Consider the following 22,440-nt stretch of genomic DNA (forward strand, 5'->3'; position numbering starts at 1 on the left):
TATTCAAAAGTGAGTAATTTGTGGAATTTATATAGTTCAGTGTGTGGAACATCTATATGCTCAAAATTATGTGGCTCATATATGTGACATACACCATATTCTTTGATCAATCAGTGTTTTTGCTGTTATTACACTATATATACACATACTGTGTATATCTATTTACATGTGTGTTCACCATAACGAACCACTAAGTTGGTATGGTGAGCCCTAAAAACAAGAGTGGGCTGCTACACCCAGCCAACCCTCCCCTCCCTCACTCCAACACCTAACTCGCCATCATTCCTCTTCCCAGAATACTGTTTGTAGTTTTATTACACGATGTTGTTTGTTCACCATAACTGTACAGCTAACCTGGTATGGTGTCCAGACAACATCGCTACAACAACAAACTGCTTGACAAGTCACACAGCAGACGATGCCATCTCTTCCTCCCTACTCACCAAAATTACTCCTCCCACCATACTATGCACCTCGTTAATTTTCACCACAATCCTGCTATTATTCAAATCCCAGTCACTAAATCCTGTAATTGAATAATTTTCCACAAATTTATTTTGTAAATAAACACAAGAGGCTGTTTGAAGATTCTTGGATGGACGAAATAATGGCAGTGTTGTGGCTAGCGCTGTGAACATCTTGAACAACATTGCTTCACTGATATCTGAACATTGTACACAGTCTTTATCACAGTCAGGCTCTTCTGTAATACTATCATGGTTAAATAATACCAGTTACATATATATTTTGACAGTTTTAGGCGATTCTGTGGTCACAAGCTGAACAGCAGTGCTGTTAGCTCATGCTGCGTGCGCCTGCTCATTCAGTACTGAGAATGAGTACACACCCGGGAATGTTGCCCACGATTTAAACAGCAAAGCTGTGATATATAAATATAGTGCTCTACAAGATAGGTTGTCAGTCTGGCAACTTGTCAGGCGGCACCGGCTCTCACACTGTATAAACATAAGTATATTGAGTGTTATTGTAGTGTGTTGATTGGCCAATTGCATGCTTGTGTACCCTTAATATAACCAATAAGTCTGTTTGCCGTTACAGAGCGGGACAACACCCCATATTTCAGTAAGTTTTTATTAATCTTTCAGCCATTGAAACTTTTCAATTTATCTGGACACTCACTAATTATTTAACTTCATTCATTGAAAGTCAAACTTGACAGAATCTTTTTATATAAATTGATATCTGTATATATAATTGATAATATACTTTAAGTTAACAATTGTTTACTTAGTTATCTTTAATTTATCATATATGTTTATCATATTGAATATAATCCTTTGAACCAAGATGGTTATATCGGTACACTTAGACCATATTATGGTCCTTTAATTGCAATGGTCCTCTATAATACAAATTATTGTGTTTATTAGTATGTTAATATTGGCTGTTGTAGTTATAGTGATAGGCTGAACTGTGTACATGTTTAGATCCTTCATTTAAACAGAACCAGTTTTCAGTTATAGAACCGAGTTATTTAATCTTATCCTTGTATTAACAATACAAGCTGATGTGTTGAATTGTCTGCAGGTGGATTGTAGATTTTCAATCAACTTCACCATTCACCCTTAGGGACCCACCTGTCCCTCACAGTTCACAGTCTGTCATTAGGTCAAGAAGAGCTAGGCTTTACAGCCCTAGCTACGGACTTTAGTTGTATTAATTTTGCATACAGTAATTTTTAATTTAGTACAGTATAAGTCCTAAGTAATTCTCCTCATATATCAATCCCGACAATTTACCCACAGTATTCACCTAGTTGTGCTTGCAGGGGTTGAGCTCTGCTCTTTCGGCCCGCCTCTCAACTGTCAATGAACTGTTACTACTTTTTTTCACACACACACACACACACACACACACACACACACACACACACACACACACACACACACACACACACACACACACACACACACATACACACACGCGCGCGCGCACCCAGGAAGCTGCCTGTAACAGCTGTCTAACTCCCAGGTACCTATTTACTGCTAGGTAACAGGGGCATCAGGGTGAAAGAAACTCTGCCCATCTCTTTCCTCTGACGCCGGGAATTGAACCCAGACCTTAGGATTACGAGTACAGAGCACTGTCCAATCAGCCACAGGCCCCTTTCGCCCCCCCCCTCACCTGCGTGTGTGTACTCATCTATTTGTACTCGCCTATTTGTGCCTATAGGATTGAGCACTGTCTCTTGGATCCCACCTTTCTAGCCATTGGTTGTTTACAGCAATGACTCCAATCGTATTTCCCTTTCATATCTAGTTTAAAATTGTGAAAAGAGTTTGCTTCCACAAACTGCTCCTTAACCACTGCACTGCGCAAAGAGCCTGCACTAGCACTTTTACAATCTCTTCCCCTGAGGGGCCTCGTAGCCTGGTGGATAGCGCGCAGGACTCGTAATTCTGTGGCGCGGGTTCGATTCCCGCACGAGGCAGAAACAAAAGGGCAAAGTTTCTTTCACCCTGAATGCCCCTGTTACCTAGCAGTAAATAGGTACCTGGGAGTTAGTCAGCTGTCACGGGCTGCTTCCTGGGGGTGGAGGCCTGGTCAAGGACCGGGCCGCGGGGACATTAAAGCCCCGAAATCATCTCAAGATAACCCTCCAAATTTCCCCATTTCACCTCATGATCGCTGTCACCTTCTCCAACACTGCCACCAAAGCCACCTTCTCCAACACCCGGGGTCAAATCCTATCACCAATTACAAGTTTACTATATTAACAGATGTTAGATATTGCATTATAGTAATTGGCCGCCGGAACTGCATATATATATATATATATATATATATATATATATATATATATATATATATATATATATATATATATATATATCTTATATAGGTATTACTAGAGTTACTAGTAAAACACTAATTTAAGTATCCACAAAATGAACGTATCCGTAATGATGAAAATGTCCTTAATGTTTCTCGCGGTCACTTGTGGAATTTTTTTAATTTCTTCATTTGAAAATCATGTTTATGACGAGGTAAAAATATTTGTCATTTGAGCCCGTCATTGGCTCTATTGTTGGACCCGTTAATGGACCCGTCATTGGCTCTATCGTTGGACCCGTTAATGGACCCGTCATTGGCTCTATCGTTGGACCCGTCATTGGCTCTATTGTTGGACCCGTTAATGGACCCGTCATTGGCTCTATCATTGGACCCGTTAATGGACCCGTCATTGGCTCTGTCGTTAGTGAAGATGGTAAGATGGCGGTGAAGATGACTGAAAGATTCTTAAAAATTCGTGCGTTGTTGATAATGGGCGGAGCTGTGGCAGGTTTCTTGATCATCAGCCGTTGGCTTCCTCACCACCCGCTACATGATGAATGCAATGTGAAGGTAAGAGATTTCTCGAGTGAGGACGAAACTGAAGCTTATTCAAGTGGGGATGAAACCGAAGCTTGTTCAAGTGGGGATGAAACGGAAGCTTATTCAAGTGTAGATGAAACCGAAGCTTGTTCGAGTGGGGATGAAACGGAAGCTTGCTCGAGTGGAGATGGAACCGAAGCTTGTTCAAGTGGGGACGAAACGTTGACTTTCGACGAGTTACATTCGATAATCAATTACTTATGCCGTAGTGGTTACGATTGTAGTGATGATTGTAGTGGTTACGATGCCGATTGTAGTGATGGAGAAGATGAAGTTTGATTGAGTGGGGACGAAACTGATAAAATGTTGACTTTCGACGAGTTACATTGAATAATGTCACAGGGGGTGGGATGGGGCTCTGCTAGCAGTCGGCTGCTAAGGGGCTCAGAAGGCAGAATACTCAGCCCCTCCGACTCTTGGGACTCACCGGAGTCTCCTGGTCCCACAGGAGAGGACCAGTAATACCCACCACCGCAGGTCTTTGTCCCCACCACTAGGGGTGCCACTGATTCACCCTGGGAGCCCTTCAGTCAATCACAGGGAAACTGTCATTAGCAATTCCGGCCTAGACCCGTGGAGAAGTACAGGAAGACCCAGGCTTACCTTTTAACAATAATTTTCCCTGAGTCTTGAATGCCAGACAAAAAGTTGCAGGAATTCCTTTCCCGCCTGTCTTCTCTATCTTCTTTTGACAAGGTCGCCAGCTGGGTTGATACATCTGCACCCCAGCAGTGCAGTTCAGTGGGTGTATTCTATACTGCTTGTTGCCAAAGTGTTGCTACTCCTACAGAGTTGACACTGGTCTGTCAGCCCAAGATACACTTCCATAAAATCTGTGTGGCTTTACCTCTCTCCAGCCACTACATTGTTGGCAAAGTGTTGCCACCATTCCAGCTCTGATACTGGACAGATAGCCTAGGGTACACTTCTACATCAGTCTGTGCTGCTTTCTTCTGTAGAAAACGTGATGTTCACTAGGTGGGACTATGATATCCCTCGTGTATGCTCATAGAGATTATTATGGAGGCACACTTAAACACCATGATTAAATATGTGAATTTACTGACATAAGCTATATGATCACATACAGTTAAAATCAATACAGGAAATGAAAATAAGAATAAACAATCTGGAGATCATCAGCAACTCTTTTTTTATTCACGACCTCCAACAACTCCTTCAACTGGGCAGATTTAAAAGGGGCCACACACTTCCTCACAGCGGGGCCTCTTCGTCAACGTCGCTTACCTCCTCTTCAACTGCCCCGTCGTCTACACTTGCTGTCCTCTTCAACAGTCCTGGACACAAGCTGCCCTGCAGCCTATCCTACTACTAATGTATTAGTGTTATACTGTAACATACATAGGTAAATATCGTGGCCTATCTAGCCTACTCAATGAAGGGGTAATGGGAGGGAAATTGATCTTCCTTTACATTCCTTACTCACGACGCCTGTCCCTCGATGGTGTAAGGTTCCCGCGCTTCCCGAATCGGTCCTTGACGATCCAGGAACGTTCCACAAGTCCTCAGGTGTCGTGAAGCCTTCGCGTCGTCGCTGAACCACTCCCAGAGTTTCAGATATCCCAATCCTGGTTCACCAGTTGGCACTGAACTAATCACTGTAAGCACACACTCGTCCTTTCCACAAGGCGTTGCTTCTTGCCCTAGGAACGGTGTCGCCCCTCCAGACCTTCAAGCATCAGGCGGCGCCCCTCCAGCATCGTCGCCGACCGATTCTTCAAATTTTGGCACTTCTCTGCTCAATGAACGTGGTTTCTTCTTGCTTCCCGGAAGCACAGGGTCTCCAATAGCAACGGTGGGCTGCGATGACTAGCTTTAATCCACTCAGTAAGACTTGTTGAGCCTCAAATCCTCGAGAGCTGATCGAGGCACATCCTCCCACCTCCACAGTCAGATCAACTCTGGACTCTAACACAGCTGGCGTCACCAGGGGCACTCGGTGACATCACGGCGGGCTCTGGTTATTCGCCCATGATCTAAATCAGCCAATCCGCACTCGGCTGGCGTCCTCCACAAAATGGTAGATCTGCAGGTAGGGGGTACCATTTTGTTTGTATCAGGGCACCCCTTTCCCTTACCTACAAACTTATAGTGTAAATTTCTCCCTCATCGGGTGGCCGATCTGGTCGCCACATATACCAAAAGATTCCCTGCATCTCAGAGAATTAGTAAAGAAAGCTGATATGACTCTTAAAGCAGGCATATGGGAGAAATAGGAGAGGGCACTATCACAATAATCAATTACTTATGCCATAGTGGTTACGATACCAATTGTAGTGATGGAGAAGATGAAGTTTGCTTGAGTGGGGGACCCCCCTCCCCGCTCAGCTCGTTGTCGCCGTGTGGGGGCTTAGTGGACGGCTGCCGGAGTGTGATGCTCCTTGGGACAGTCCTCTGTCCTTTTCTAGCCTTGTGCTCCTGCTGCCGTCCTCTCCAATTCTGCTGGGCATCTTTTCCTTTTCCTTCTGTTTCGTTTTTCTCCCCCTCTTCTCCTATCTGCTTGCCGTTTCCTGCCGACCTTTTGCTCGTTCTGGTTCTTTCCTTGGACTTCTTCTATTTTGACGCCCGGGTGCTTGAGGCGGCATACTCTTGCACCCGTAGAACTGTAGTACCCGACGTCGAGAGCGAGGGGAACCTTTTATTGTCAATCCCCCTTTCGTCACTGAACCCGATCTCGACGGACTGTCGGTTTCTTACGGTGACGTTTGTGGGGCGTATACTCACGACGCACCCCTAGGAGGCCCCGGCAAGATCGGCGATAGCTTCTTGTTGGGTGTCCTGCCTCTAATTGTGGCTCCATGGTGGGTGTGGGGGCACATTCGTGAATGAATTCTTTTTTCGTCATGATGATAACCCCTGTTTCGGCTGCTTCTGGTGTACCTTCTCAGGCTCGTGGGGTGGGCGACCAAGCCCCCGAGTCGGTCCGTATTGGAAGACCGGGCTCTGTAGCCTCCGCTGCATTGGGCCCCGACCTTGCTCCTCCTTTGGCCTCTCTGACTCCTTCCCCTGGCTCCCCTCCCTCCTCTGTGGTTGGGTCGAGCCCCAAGCCCCCAGTGATGACTACCTCGTCCCCTGGCGCGGCTCCTTCTCTAGTTGTAACTACTGCGCCTTTTAACCCCTCTCTCTCTGGGGGTTCTCACCGCCGTCCTCGTCACGGCCGCCCTCGCTCGATTCCTTCCAGTTCTGCTACCTATCAAGCCTTGTTTGGTCCCGCGTCGTGGGCCAAATATTTTGATCTCCTCCCTCTTGATTCTGCGCCTCCTGACGATTTCTCCCTCCATCAACATCTCGTTGATTCCGTGGATGCCTCCATTACTTTCAACCCCACTCGTCTCGGTACACGTGTCGTTGCTGCTCCTTCTCAGGATGCTGCTTCCCACTTGGCTGCCTTGGCGAGACCCCTGTTCGGGTCTCGAAGAACGCTCAGTTGAATGCCAGTGTTGGCACTATTTTGCTCCCGCCCCATGTTGCGGCCGGTGTTCGGGACCTGCGCGACTGCCACGACGATATTCGACATATCCTTGCTGCCCAGGGCCATTCTATTCTCCAGGTGGACACGTTTACTCGTCCCCCTCGTGGTAGTCGCCGTCAACCCCTCCGGGTTGTGAAGATTACCTTTGATGGTAGGACCCTTCCACCCTCTGTCATTCTTGCTGGTGCCAGGTGCTCTGTCCAGGAGTACATTCCTTCTCCTCGGCTCTGCAACAAGTGCTGGAGGTTTGGGCATGGTGCCCTCCGCTGCTCCGGGACTGCCTCTCTCTGTCCTTTGTGTGGTGGCGAAGGTCACTCTAAGTCGGAGTGCACTTCTCCCCAGGCTCGTTGCCTCAACTGCGGTGAGGCCCATCCTACCTTCTCCCGTGCGTGTGTCCATTTCAAGCTTGAGGCAGCCGTCCTCAACTTGAAGCACTGGGAGCGTTTATCTTTTCCTGAGGCGAGACGCCAGGTTCGCCGGCTCCCGCCTTATGCTAATATCTCTTATGCTCGCGTGTTGCGCTCTTCCTCTCCTCGTCCTTCCCGCCTTCCTCAGACTCACAACCGTTTCCGGGCCTTGGACCCTGATGCGCCCACTGCCCCCTCCTCTGTTCCTTTGGGTTCTCTCCCGAAGGATCCTCCTGGTCCTCTGTCCGGGGTTCCCCTTCCTTCTACCCGGTCTGTCGTGTCTCCTGTGTCTTCTTCCTCGTCCCCCTCCGATCCTCCTTCCCATCCTCTTCCTCCATCTATCGGCTCTCCCCACCGCCTGTCGGTGCGGGCGGATGTCCATCGCTCTCCTAGCGGCCGTCGTGTGTGCTCTCGTTCGGCTTCTCCTGTTGAGACACTGGAATCCGTTGCCCGGTACGTAGTTGCTGGGACACCGGTCTCTTTAAGTCAGAAGCGTAAGCCTGGCTCCTCTCCTTCCTTTTCCCCGGCGGGTAAGAAGGCTTCGCTTTCTTCCTCAGCTCCTACGTCTGGTTCTGTTGCTCCTTCCCCTCCCGTTTCAGTGATTGCGCCCCCTGTTCCTGCTATGGAGGTTTCTTTGGCCCCTGCTTCCCTTTCGGTTGCTGCTCTTGCTGGGGTGCGCTCCCCTCTTTCTACTCCCCCTCTTCCTGCTGCTGTCCTTGACTGCTCCTCTCCGTTGTCTCCTCTTCCTCCTCCTCCTCCTCCTCCGGACCCCGCCCGCCCCCCTCTGATCTGTTCTCCCGTTTCCTTCCCTCCGTCTTTGCTCAGTTTACCCATGCCCCCTAACCCTGACTTTGCTGACCCTGATCCCGACCCTGATATTCTTTAACGTGCTCTGTTGCTCTTTCGCCTTGGTTTCTTCCTTGTTCTCTGGTTTTGTCCTTTCTCTTCTCGTCGTTGTCCATTCTTCAATGGAACGTTCGAGGTTATTACGCCAATTTCCTCGAACTCCAACTTCTGATTTCGCGGTTTTCGCCCCTTTGTGTCTGTCTCCAGGAGCCAATGCTTGGTGCCCGTCCTGGTCGTTTTCGTGGCTATTCCTTTCTCTCCCCCCCCCCCAGCCATTGCTGGGCCTTCTAATTCTTCTGCTCTCTTGATTCGTGCTGATGTTCCCTTTGTTCCTTTACTTTTTCCTTCGCCTCTCCATTGTTCTGCTGCTCGTATCTTTGTGGGGAAATGGTACACAGTTTGTTCCATTTATCTTCCCCCGAGTGTCCCGCTCTCTCTTCCTGATTTGAAACACCACCTAGACTCCTTGCCGGAGCCTGTGCTCCTGCTGGGTGACTTCAATTGTCGTCATTCCCTTTGGGGTGACGTTCTGACGAATACCCGGGGTCGCCTCCTTGAGCCGTTTCTCCTCTGTTCTTCCCTGTCTCTTCTGAATTCTGGTGAGCCCACTCATTTGGACTCTCAGACTCGCACCCTTTCTTGTCTTGATCTTTCTCTCTGCTCTTCTTCTCTTTACTTAGATTTCACGTGGCAGGTTCTTGATGACCTCCATGGAAGTGATCATTTCCCCATCCTTGTTTCCTTTTTCTCTTTTCGCCCTTCCCTCTCTTTCCCTAGGTGGCAGTTTGCTAAGGCAGACTGGACCCTATTTACCCTCAGTGCTGCTCTCTCTGACCTCTCCCTTCTGCCTCTCTCTCGCGCTCTCCTCCTTTTTCATGACACTGTCTTCAACGCTGCCCTCCGCTCTATTCCTCGCTCTTCCTCTCGGGGTCCACGGAAGTGCGTTCCCTGGTGGAATGCAGACTGTGCTCGGGCTGTCCGCTGTAAGCGTGCAGCCTGGAAGAGGCACCGCCGTAGGCAGACGACCGATTCTTTTCTTTTCTTTCGGAAAGCGAGTGCGGTGGCCCGTAGGGCCATCCGTACGGCTAAACGTGAATGTTGGGCATCTTATGTCTCAACAATTACGTCCAAGACCCCTCTGGCCCAGATCTGGAAGCGTATCTGCAAGATAGCGGGTAAGTTCGTTCCCGATGTTTCACCGGTCCTTCACCTCCGTGATACTCTTGTGGCGGACCCGTTGCAGGTCGCTTCCGAACTGGGTTCCCACTTTTCTTCTGTTAGCTCTGGTCTTCATCTTCCCCAATCTTTCCTTCTTCGTAAACCTGTCCTTGAGTCTCGTCCTTTAAATTTCTGCACTCATCTTCAGCTTCCCTATAATGATCCCTTCTCTCTCTCTGAACTTCGTTCTGCCCTGGCCCTCTGCGGTTCTACGGCGGCGGGCTCCGATGGTATTCATTATGAGATGCTTCGCCATTTCCCTCCGAGCACGTCTCAGTATTTACTGAGTCTGTATAATCGGATCTGGGAGTCGTCGTCAGTCCCTGAGGACTGGCTCGATGCCGTTGTCCTCCCTGTTCGCAAACCGGGGTCTCTGGGTACTTCCCCTAAGGACTTTTGCCCTATTGCTCTCACAAGTTGTGTCTGCAAACTCTTTGAACATATGGTTAACGTTTGTCTGATGTGGTTCCTGGAACACCATCACCTCCTCTCCCCTTCTCAATTTGGTTTCCGCAAGTGCCGCAGCACGACAGATGTCCTGGTGAACTTGGAGGTCTATATTCGTACTGCTTTTGCTGCGAAGACCTCCGTTGTTGCCGTCCTTTTTGACCTAGAAAAGGCTTACGACACCACTTGGCGTTATCATATCCTATCTCAACTTCATTCTTTTGGCCTTCGTGGTCATCTCCCTCTCTTTCTCCGCAGCTTCCTCTCTCGTCGTTCCTTTCGGGTGCGCCTTGGTACCGCTCTCTCCCTCTTTTCAGCAATACGAAGGTGTGCCCCAGGGTAGTGTTCTGAGCACTACTCTTTTTCTGGTTGCCCTCAATGGTCTTCTTTCCTCTCTTCCTTCTGGTGTCTTCTCCGCTCTCTATGTCGATGATCTTACCCTTTGTTGTCAGGGTGATGATTCGCCTCTCCTTCAACGCCGCTCTCTATGTCGATGATCTTACCCTTTGTTGTCAGGGTGATGATTCGCCTCTCCTTCAACGCCGGCTTCAACTTGCAATTGATGCCGTGTCGTCTTGGGCCACAGGTCATGGCTTCAAGTTCTCTACTTCTAAGACTTGTGCCATGACTTTTACGCGGAAACGGGTTGTTCTTCGTCCCTCTTTGTCACTTTATGGTCATCCCCTTGAATACAAAGATTCCGCGAAGCTTTTGGGGTTATTCCTTGACACTCGTTTGTCTTGGTCTCCCCATATCTCTTACCTCCGTGTTGAGTGCTCTAAGGCCCTTACCCTCCTTCGGGTCTTGTCCCATACTTCTTGGGGGGCAGATAGGCGCACTCTCCTTGCTTTACATTCCTCTCTCGTCCTGTCTAAGCTCGATTATGGTTGCCCTGCTTACTCGTCTGCTTCTCCTTCTACTCTTCGCCGTCTTGATGCTTTGCACCATACTGGGTTGCGCCTCAGTTCTGGTGCCTTTCGTTCGACTCCCATCCTTAGCTTGTATGTTGACACTGGCTTCCTGTCTCTCCAGGACCGCCGTGATCGCTACTGTCTTCGCTATCTTGCGCGGTCCTTGCAACATCCTTCCTCTCGCCTCTGTCGTGCTTTAACTTTTACCCCTCCTGCGGTTCCTGTTCCTCTTCACCACCTCCCTCTTTCTGTCCAGTTATCTCGCCTACAGGATTCTCTCTCCGTTCGTATTTCTGATGTTTCTCCTCGTGTTGTTCCTTCTTTGCCCCCGTGGAGGGTCCCTCTTCCGCGGTTTTGTACTTCCTTGACCCGTATCACTAAAGCTTTTACCCCTCCTACGGTTCTAAAACGCCTTTTCCTCGAGCACTTTTCTTCTCACTCCCGCTCCGTTTCTGTCTTCACCGATGGGTCTAAGTCAGCGGACGGTGTTGGCTACTCTGTTGTTTTTCCTGATCGCACTTATATGTGTCGCTTGCCTCCGGAGACTAGCATCTTTACAGCGGAACTTTATGCTATTCTCTATGCTCTTCGTCTCCTGCTTTCTCGTTGTCAGTCTTCCTTTGTGGTTGTTGTTGACTCTCGTAGTGCCCTCATGGCTCTCGGGTCCTTTAATCCGGTTCATCCAGTAGTTGTCGAGATCCAGCATTGGCTGTTTCTCGTTCACAGTAAATTTAAGTCGGTTGAGTTTTGTTGGGTTCCCAGCCATATTGGTGTGTCTTTAAATGAGCGTGCGGATGCTGCCGCTAAGGAAGCTGTCCGCTCTTGTCCCATCTCTCGTAAAGGCATTCCGTATTCCGACTTTTACCCGGTTATCCATTCCTCAGTCCTTACCCGTTGGCAGGCTTCTTGGTTGTCTGTTACTCTTAACAAGCTACGTACTCTTAAATGTTATGTTTCCTCATGGCCGTCCTCCTTCCACCGTAACCGGCGGTGGGAAACAGCTCTGGCGAGGTTGTGTATTGGCCATACTCGCTTAACCCATGGTCACTTGATGGAGCGCCGCCCTGCTCCTTATTGTCCTAGTTGCATTGTCCCTCTTACGGTCGTGCATGTCCTTCTTGAATGTCCTGACTTCCAGGACGAGCGTGTGTCTTGCTTTCCGACCGCCCCTCGCGGTCACCTGTCCCTCGATAGAATTCTTGGTGACTCGGATACTTTTGATATCGTTCGCCTTATGCGTTTTTGTTCTCGTATTGGCATCCTTGGTGATATTTAGCGCCCTCTGATTATTTTGCGTATTTGATGGTGCTACATAGCCTTCCCGGTTTGGTGCCTTCTTTTGATAATTACTTACTTACTTGAGTGGGGGACGAAACTGAAGCTTGTTCGAGTGGGGATGAAATGGAAGCTAGTTTGAGTGGGGACGAAATGAAAGCTCGTTCGAGTGGGGACGAAACTGAAGCTCGTTCGAGTGGGGACGAAACGGAAGCTTGCTTGAGTGGGGGACGAAACTGATGAAACGTTGACTTTCGATGAGATATATTGGATAATCAATTACGACATAATGATGGGGAAGCTGAATCTTGTTCGAGTGGGGACGACACGGAAGCTTGCTTGAGTGGGGACGACACGGAAGCTTGCTTGAGTGGGGACGAAACAAAAGAAACTTTGATTTTAATGAGATACATTAGATAATCAAATACCAATGTCGTAGTGATGGAGAACCTGAAGCTTGCTTGAGTGAGGACGAAACGGAAGCTTGTTCAAATGAGTTTATGCAACAGTGATTCTGATACTGATTGTAGTGATAAAGCTGAAGCTTGCTGTTTCATGTTATAATTGTGAGTTGCGTGTGTGTCCGGGATTGATGGAAAGTGTGGTGGTAGTGGGTGAGGCAGAGTGAGGTGTTGACTAGCTACAATCTGCTGACAAGTGTTATGATCCCAGGTAGCCTGAAGAACGAGTCTACCTATCAGAGAGTTATTCCACATACGAGACCTAATTGAGAGGTCAGAGAAAAGATTATATATATATATATAAAACCCGCGAGGTTCGCGAGACGACGGCATGACCTTACTTGAGCAACAGAGGTCGTGAGAGAGGGTCGCGCTTTGCTGAGCTCCTGGCAAAGGAGGAACCCCTAGTTTTGTGCTCCAATAAGAGGAGGTAATCAAGCAGGCGTTTATGTGTGAAGCCTGAGGACGATTTAAAGTGCTCAAGTCAGGACTGGAAGAAGCCTTGTGAGGCAGTCCTATAGCAATTTTGTGGGCGGCTTGTGTGGGCGCCATTGTGAGGACCAGGACCCGAGCGACCTGAGACAAATTCAGCGGTAAGCTAATATAACAGTTGTTGCCAGTGTCTGATCGTGTGCCCAGCGATCATGGCAGATGTTTACATATATAGGATAGATATTTTATTAAGGCAATAAGCTGAAATAAGAGAGTAGAGATAGAACATCTTGGAGGGAGGAGTGATACGTCCTCCCTCGACCAAGGTCAGTGAATGACTGAGGGGGGGAAGGGACGGAAGGGAAACGTTACATTATTTCTTTACACTTAAAATTATCTGCTGCTGAGAGCCAATAGACTTTCAAAAGATTTATTGATCATTGCATAAGTACGGTTCCTACGGTGTGTACTGAGCACACAATGATCACTCTTGTGCTCCAATATAATTTCATTTACTCTGAGAAAAATGATGACGTGTAGCCAAATAATGTAAATATTGGACCCATTGTTGCTTCTAAATTTACATGTTAGTTAACATTGTGTTTCGTGTTCACAACTGTGTGCAATTTTGTTAGTTATTATTTTGTATTAATGTGGATACATGTGCATTTATGTAGCCACGCTTGGAAGGGTTACACAGGTATGTGTCAAGAGCTGCCTGTGATATGTTAAATTATAATTTAATATAATTGGATAATGGGATATAATTATATGCCATCACGCAGGATGGTTGGTCATATGTCGGGCTATTGTGATGTCCTGTGCCAGACATTCTATAATTGTGCGTGAAGGCACTGTACGTGTTCAGTGCATACAACAGGCTTTTCATGGCCTGCAGGAAAATCATTATAATGTATTGTGTCGGGGGGACAGGCAGCCAGAGTGTATTCATACACGTTTGGCTTGTATCGAGGCTCCCCCCCCCCCCCCAAAGTAGAGTTCTCCAAGATGTGATTATGGAAATGCAGTGATACATGACAGCTTCCCATAAACAGTTGTGTGTGTTTGCAGCGGAGAACAAGGCGGCGAGTGAGCCGACGCTGGCCGCCGACGACCCCAGCAGCACCCCCAAGGTGGCTGTTCTGGTGCAGCTGGAGGAGGTGGTGGACGACAACGCCTCCCTCCTCCACGACCCCGCCACACCCTACGCCCCCGCAGAGATCACCAGGAACATCGACTCCTCCGGAAGGCGAGTTTTAGGCCTTCATTGGCCTTACTCTAATGCATAAGGCTTAGGCTCTGTCTGAAATTATTTTATAAGTGAACATTGGGATCCTGTAGGTGTGTTAACCCCCTAAATGTGTCTGTTTTGATAATTACATCCTTGACCTGAGAGTTTCATCTTTGCTAGTGTGAGGACATCTAGCATCTTAAGCTGTATTATATCATGTAACTCCAGTACTTTGTCTCTCGTCCCATCCATGTTGGTATATAATATTTTCAGGGACATGGTTTTTCTTCTTTGACCTCTGTTCACCCTTCCTCTAATGGTTTTGATTGAGTTGGTTTTGTGTACCATTTCACAGGCTTGGCACTCCCTATCACTTCCTGGAGAGCTTATTGCTCATTCCTCCCCATATTCGTTTTGCTTCATCAAGGTTCGGTTTCAGCTTCTGTCTTCCTTTAATTTGGCTGATCTTAGTGACCAGAGTTTCCCATCATCACTTTGCCATTTTCTAACACTCTTGAGCGCTTCTTCAATCTGTGTGGCTCCATTTAGTGTGCCCCTAAAAGGCGATATTGTCTCTTTTAATATATATTAATTCTTCTGTAATCAGAGATTCTGTTGTTGTGAGACTTTCTACTAAACCAACAATTTCATCTATGACCTTTACATCTTCCGTGGCTCTGTCTGACCCAGGGACTTGCTTCTGTCAACCGTGTTTTGTATCAGCTTCGAGTTGCATGCCAATTTTTGTCTAACTTCCTGTCTGTGCCTGTTTGGTTACTGCAATTCCCGGCTTCCTTAGTTACTTTTGGAAATGTTTCTTTCTCTGGCCAGTTGTGCACAAGTTTGATGCTTATCTCTCACACACTTTTCTATACCCTTTGTCACCACCTCCATGTTTATTGACCCAAAGTCTTTTCCCCTGATCAATATCTATACATAACTTATCATCTAGATTTGATTCGACTTTGTAAGCTTTTTTTCATTCTATATTTTCCTCCTTTGGCTTTCCAGAGCTGATTTTCCTTCAACAAATTAATTTATTTGACATTTGTTTTAACTAATTTGCTGTTTAGTTACGCTGCGTCCCGACTCCCAGCTTGCTCGTCCCCTTGTTCCCTTAATACCCAAGTTCCCATATTAATGCTCCTCAACTAACTTTTTTTAGTTAAATTGTACAATATTCTTAATTTTTACCAAGATATGAAAACTACTTATATTCACAGACATCACAATAACGTGTTATAGTTTATATCAATGAGAACATCACTTGGAGCATTGGTTCGAGTGACCTCGGTGCTCCAATTGGTCTTACAGTTTACATTAATATTTTCTTCGTTAAAACCGACAAAATCCTTCTCTTTTGTGTTGTCTGCAACCATGGTGGCGGCCATGTTTGTTGACATAGTCTGTTATTGTTGTTGATCAGACCACACACTAGAAGTTGAAGGGACGACGACGTTTCGGTCCGTCCTGGACCATTCTCAAGTCGATTGTGATGAGGAGGTAGGGACAGGCAATAAATGTGTTAAACAATATATGTTATTGTTTTGAAGAACAACCTCATCTACACCCTGACTCAAGAAAACAAAAGAACAAAAACTCGAATTTCTTTCTTCCCTTATAACCGCCTTACATATTTTCACATTTCAATAACATATATATAGGCCCATAGCCTTAGGCCAACACTGTTCTTGGGATGATTTTTTTCTCTCAATAAACCAGAGATCTATAAAAAAAATTCTAATAAATCAGAGATCTATAAAATCTTTTTTCTTCTATAAACCAGAGATCTATAAAATCTTTTTTCTTCTATAAACCAGGTTTTGACATTGGGGAGTGAAGCGTTCACTTATCCACATTTCTCACTCCATTTTATATATATTTTTTATTCTAATTTAGTTTTTTTCCAAATTGGCTGTACAATTACGTCCTCAACCTGTTGTACAATACTTGGGTTACTAGTTATATTCTGGAGCCCCTGCTGGAGTACCTTTCCTGTGTCTGTTTGTCAGTCTGTCTGTGTCTGTCAGTCTGTCTCTGTGTCAGTCTGTCTGTCTGTGTCTGCCTGTCTGTGTCTATCTCTGTATGTCTCTCTCTCCGAAAATACAAATACACATCAGTGAGCTAATATTTAGTGTTAATAAGAGTCCAGAACAAAACGAAACGTCGTCACTTTCGTTTCGTTTCATGCATGTGTGTGCGTGTGTACCAGACATGTATACAGACGGAACCTTGACATGAGTTAATGGTGTGTGTGTATCGGCAGTGAGGAGGACGTTACCCGGCGCCGACGGGCCGCCGGCGACGACGATGACGACGACGTGGTGAAGAACCTGCGGCGTTCCGACAGCAGCCGCACCGAGGGCTCCTACCGCTCCCTCCTCCACGAGAACATGAGCCTCCTCGACAAGCTCCGCCAGCAGGAGGACCTCTGCCGTGCTCTCGAGACGCAGATGGGAGATATCGACTCAAAGATGGACAACGTGGCCGACCAGCATCTTAGGACCCTAGGTAGATGCAGTCTGGTGTCGTCTGTGGGAGTAGGAGGAGGGGGTGCCATCTGTGGCAGTGGGGAGGCTGGTGCCATCTGTGGCAGTGGGAGGACCACCTGAGGTAATAACAGTAGGGCGAGGGGGTATCTCTTACTCACCTGCCAGTAAATATATACCTGGCTCGCCTGTCAGTGAATATACCTGCCTCGCCTGTCTGGCTTACAGTCCTCCCTAACCCTCCCTTACTAACATCAAACTAGGCTTCCCAAACTCTTGTCCAGTTTAAAGTCTTATTCGTACTAACTCTAACAGTATTCTTCTGAATGCATTTAATACCTATTCGAGTGTCATGAATGTTTAATTGTAACTGGCAGAAGAAGACTTCAGGATGAATTACACTTTAAACTGGACAAAAGACTGTGAAACAATTTAAGGTTAGTGGACGCACGTCTTCTCTATTGTAAGGTCGTCTCTCTCAATCTAGAATACTTTATGGATTCTGTTCTTAGACATTGACAGTAATCACCTTGCGTCTTGACAGTGATCACCTTGCATCTTGACAGTGATCACCTTGCGTCTTAACAGTGATCAACTTGCGTCTTGACAGTGATCAACTTGCGTCTTGACAGTGATCAACTTGCGTTTTTCTGCCTTTATATTAGAACAGTGACTTGTACCTGGGAACCTTTACATATTGTGTAGTGGTACAGAACGGTACACTGGTACACACTGCCATGCCGACTTCTCTTCATAACGTGTGGCACGGTAAGACTTGAGACAAAGCATGCGTTGACGACGTGGGTAACTGGGCTGCCAGTGTTCATCTCGTGTGTCACTACCCCACAGAGAAGCTGCACCGCCAGGTCACCATCATCATGAAGGACACCACCGGCAGCAGCAGCACCCCGCGCGACGAGGCCGGCGGCCACCCCGCGCCTGCCGACGACGACACCGAGGCCAACCAGCGGTTGATCAACCAGCTTAGAGCACGCATCGTCGAGCTCGAGATGCGAGGCGACCACCTCATGGACGAGAAGGTGGAGTTGGAGGTAAGGTGCCGTGGAGGCCAGGCTGGAGGCCAGGGTGGAGAGTGTACTGTGTGGAGGCCAGGGTGGAGAGTGTACTGTGTGGAGGCCAGGGTGGAGAGTGTACTGTGTGGAGGCCAGAGTGGAGAGTGTACTGTGTGGAGGCCAGGGTGGAGAGTGTACTGTGTGGAGGCCAGGGTGGAGAGAGTATAGTGTGGAGGCCAGGGTGGAGAGAGTATAGTGTGGAGGCCAGGGTGGGGAGTACAGTGTGGAGGCCAGGGTGGAGAGAGTATAGTGTGGAGGCCAGGGTGGAGAGAGTATAGTGTGGAGGCCAGGGTGGGGAGTACAGTGTGGAGGCCAGGGTGGAGAGAGTATAGTGTGGAGGCCAGGGTGGGGAGTACAGTGTGGAGGCCAGGGTGGAGAGTATAGTGTGGAGGCCAGGGTGGAGAGAGTATAGTGTGGAGGCCAGGGTGGAGAGAGTATAGTGTGGAGGCCAGGGTGGAGAGAGTACAGTGTGGAGGCCAGTAGTAGGGATGACACCCCACAGACGATATTTTTTTTTCAGGTCAAATATCCCCTGTGCGGGCCAGGGTTTTCAGGTCCAATATCCCCTGTGCGGGCCAGGGTTTTCAGGTCCAATATCCCCTGTACGGGCCAGGGTTTTGAGGTTCCAATATCCCGCGTGTGTGCCAGGGTTTTCAGGTAAATTTTGTCAGTCACAGATTTGGAAGTAAGGATTTCTTAAGAGAAAAATTAATTTCCGAAACTTAGAAGTTTGTTAAAGGTCTTATGGGAGAAATTCAAATTCGTGTTTATGAGCCAGGGTTTTCAGGTAATTTTGTCAGTCACAGATTTTAGAATTTTGTTAAAGTTCTTATAATGAAAAATAATGTCATACGAGTTTGTTAAAGTTCTTATGATGAAAAATAATTTCCGAGACTTTAGAAGTTTGTTAAAGGTCTTATCATGAAATAATGTCATACGAGTTTTGTTAAAAGTTCTTATTTGTTTCTTACTTAGAAACTTGTATATTACTATATATCTGATTCATTTCCCTGCCATCCCCCCTCCCTCACCTTTCCCTCCCCCTGCATCTCCCACTCATATACCTCACACCCCCCTCCCTCCCCCCCTTACCTCACAATCTCTCGCGTCGCCTTTATTTACCTTATGCCAGCCAGCCAGACGCTGCATGCAGGTCACCTCTTATCTTATCTTATCTTCTCCATAATATCTGGACCGTCCCTCTCTCTCTCTCTCTCCTTCATATTGTTCATTCATAGTTCCTTTTCAATAAACTATTCAGTTTTACATATATAAACAAAGTCAGGGACTAGCTCACATTCCCAGCTTAGTTTTACTAATACATCTTCTTTAGTATCCAATCATTTTCTTCGAGATTTAAAACACAGCTATTTCAAACGTATTAAAATGCAATAATTTGGTATCGAGCTCAAGCTCCTATCCCCCGCCTTAGTCCCCTGTCGTATAATGAATACTAACAGTCCAATCCCTCTAAAATTTAAAAATAATCATATTTCAAACGTAGTTCAATACAGTAATTTAGTTACCGAGCTCCAGCTCTTGTCCTCCACCTTAGTTCCCTCGCACATCTTTGTCAACCTAATCAAATTCCCTGAAATTTTTACCCTCTGTATTTCAGACACAGTAAATAAGATCAAGTCAGTTACTGAGCTCCAACTCTCATCCCCCGCCTTACTTCCCTCTCGTGTCTTCGGTATTATCCTATCAAATTCCCTGAAATTTCTACCCTCTGTATTTCAGACGTAGTTTAGTAAATCCAAACAATTATCAAACTCTAGCTCTTGTCCCCCAGCTTAGTTCATTTGTACAAGATCGTTAGTAACAGATCAATTTTCCCCAAAATTTAAAAGCAGACATACTTCAAAGTTAGTAAATAAGATCAAGTCAGTTACTGAGCTCCAGCTCTCGTCCCCACCTTAGTTCTCTCTCGTATATTTGTAAATAACCCATCAATTTCCCTGAAATTTTTACCCTCTGTATTTCAGACATAGTAAATAAAACCAGTTCAGTTATCAAGTTTCAACTCTTGTGCCCCGGCTTAGTTCATTTTGTACAAGTTCTTTATTTTCCAACTAAATCACCCTGAGATTTAAGATCACCTTATTTCTAACGTAGTAAAAATTAATCTGGACATTAGCCAAGCTCCATTTCCTCAGTCTTAGATCATCGAACATAAATATATCCGATCAAGCCCCTCTCCAGTCTATCTGTTTATCAGAGTAATTACCTTACCATTCTCATCCCCCGACGTATCCAAACCTTCAATAATCATACTGTATTTGCATATTTTCTCTATAATCACCTGTGTTCTTCACATTTTTTACATGTTTTCTGTGTTCATTCCATGTTCTACAAATGTTCATAGCATGCTCAGTTCAAAATTTTTCACCTGGTTTTCTCAAGTTTTCTGTTTTCTACCATTTTCCCCATATGTTCACTATGTTCTTTGTCATGTTTTCATGTACATCATATGTTCTCTGTATAACTTTTATACTCAATATTCATGTTCTCAATGTTCTTAGCTTGTTCTTCACATGTTCAGTGTTCAGTCTTTGTATTCCCTATGTTCCTTATCATGTCTTCATATTCTCTAAGTTCATATTCCCTGCATGTTCACTCAATTCATCAACTTTTTCTTACATTTTTTCTGTGTTCACCGTATGTTCACTGTGTTCATTCCCCTACTTAACCTCAATTTTTTTTTATGTTCTTTGTTTCTTTAAACCAATTTGTTTCTTCGATTCACTAACTAGTTCTTTGTCAAATAATATTATACTGCAATACAGTTCCCTCAACAATTTTAGTCACCCAGTTTTTATTTGCAAAACTATGTCAAAGTAATTCTCATAGACAACTTAATAGTTCTACCATCCCCGTTCTTAAACAAATCTACACTTTATTCAGTTCCAAATTTACTAAGACAAACCTTTCTTGTAACTTCTTAACTAAAAATCTTTCGCCAATCAACTAAAACATAGTCACTTTCGTCATTTCTCAACTAAACTTATTATCCAATCAACCAAAAAAATAGTCAGGATTAATCTCATTCAACACCGTTCTTAACTAAAACAACCTTTCTCTTAGCTAAAAATTGTCAAAGGAATCTTTCCAGCACTGTTCATAACTAAACTTATTCCCTAGTCATCAGAAAATAACCGTGTTCTTCATGTTTCATTGTCATTTCATAACTAAAATTATCCATCAATCAACAGAAAGTCATATTCATCATTGTTCCTAACTAAAATTATGTTTTCGTCAAGTAAGAAAATATAGTCAAAGATATCTATCATCGTCATTCTTAACTGACATTTATACTTTGTGGAGCACTAAAATAGTCACTGTCGTCATATTTTTTTTCTTTGTCTTTCCTCAACTAAAATAGTCAAATGTAACTTTTTCAACACTTTCGTAAATAAAATTATATGTCGTTAAGTAAGAAAAATAGTCAAAGGTGCTCTCCGTAACACCAAAGTTACTCTTCGAGATACCAAAAGACACTCTCAAACACTCAAAAATTTACTCGCATCCTCAAAGTTATTCTCAGAGTCATCAAAAAGTTAATCTCAGTCATCAAAATGCTATTCTTTAAGTAGCCTTTCGTTCATCAGAGAAACTTTCTAAGACATCTTCGTTCATTAAAGTTAATCTCAGAGGCATAAAAGTTATTCTCAGAGCTATCAAAATTATTCTCTATGCCATCAAAAAGTATTTTCTCGTTCATCAGAGAATCTTTCTAAGACATCTTCGTTCATTATAGTTAATCTCAGAGGCATAAAAGTTATTCTCAGAGCTATCAAAATTATTCTCTATGCCATCAAAAAGTATTTTCTCGTTCATCAAAGTTAATCTCAGAGTTAACAAAGGTAATCTCTAACTCACTTTCGTTCAACATATTAATTCTCTAAGTCCTCAAAGTTATTCTCTAAGACAACAAAGGTATTCTCTAAGGCAACAAAGTCTTTCTCAGAGCTATCAAACTTGTTCTCAAAGTCATCAAAGTTATTCCAAGAGACGTCAAAGTTAATCTAAGACATCATCTTTCATCAAAGATATTCTCTCTAAGCCATCAATGTTCTTCTCTAAGACATAAAAGTTATTCTCTATGTCATCAAAAAGTTATTCTCTGAGCTAACAAAATACTACTCATGTTCTCAAAGTCATCAAAGTTATTCACAGAGTCATCAAAGTTATTCTGTAACTCACTTTTGTTCATTAAAGTTAATTTCTATGTTATAAAAGTTATTCTCAGAGACATCTAAAGTTAATCTTGCTCTTCAAAGTTGTTCTCTAAGACATAAAAGTTATTCTCTAAGACATCAATGTTGTTCTCTAAGACATCAAAGATGTTCTCAAAATCATAAAAGTTAATCGTTAAGTCACCTTCGTTAATTAGAGAAACTTTCCAACCCATATTCGTTGACCAAAGTTATTCTCAGTCATCAAAGTGATCTCTAATTCACCTTCGTTCACCAAAAGTTGTTCTCTAAGACACCTTCGTCCATCAAAGAAACTCTCCTTCTTCCATCATGTTATTCTTTAAGACATCTTCAGTCATAAAATTTCTCTCCAAAATGTAACTAGTTCAGCTTTTCATACCAAACCTGCACTTCTGTTAAAACATATTTTCTTAGTCACTTTACCCTAAAACTGTTCTCAGAACTACACTGCCCAAATCCTACGTAACCTATCCTCTCCACCCAATGTTACTTAGTTAACGTAACGTTCCTAAACCTAACTTTACCTATCCTAACATAACTTACC

The 22,440-nt window shown here is 45.2% G+C and overlaps 1 protein-coding gene across 5 annotated transcripts in view; it reads left to right on the forward strand.

Moving 5' to 3' along the window:
* LOC123757090 (microtubule-associated protein futsch) overlaps positions 1 to 22,440 on the forward strand; it is a 199,481-nt gene that overhangs the window by 128,004 nt on the left and 49,037 nt on the right. For all 5 annotated transcript variants that reach the window (XM_069329441.1, XM_069329442.1, XM_069329443.1 and 2 more), the window contains 3 exons: positions 13,958 to 14,135; positions 16,384 to 16,628; positions 17,456 to 17,658. In XM_069329441.1, the coding sequence (XP_069185542.1) occupies positions 13,958 to 14,135; positions 16,384 to 16,628; positions 17,456 to 17,658 (626 nt within the window). The remainder of the gene's footprint in view (positions 1 to 13,957; positions 14,136 to 16,383; positions 16,629 to 17,455; positions 17,659 to 22,440) is intronic.

Source organism: Procambarus clarkii, chromosome 22 (assembly GCF_040958095.1).
Source record: "Procambarus clarkii isolate CNS0578487 chromosome 22, FALCON_Pclarkii_2.0, whole genome shotgun sequence".
NCBI classification, from domain to species: domain Eukaryota; kingdom Metazoa; phylum Arthropoda; class Malacostraca; order Decapoda; family Cambaridae; genus Procambarus; species Procambarus clarkii.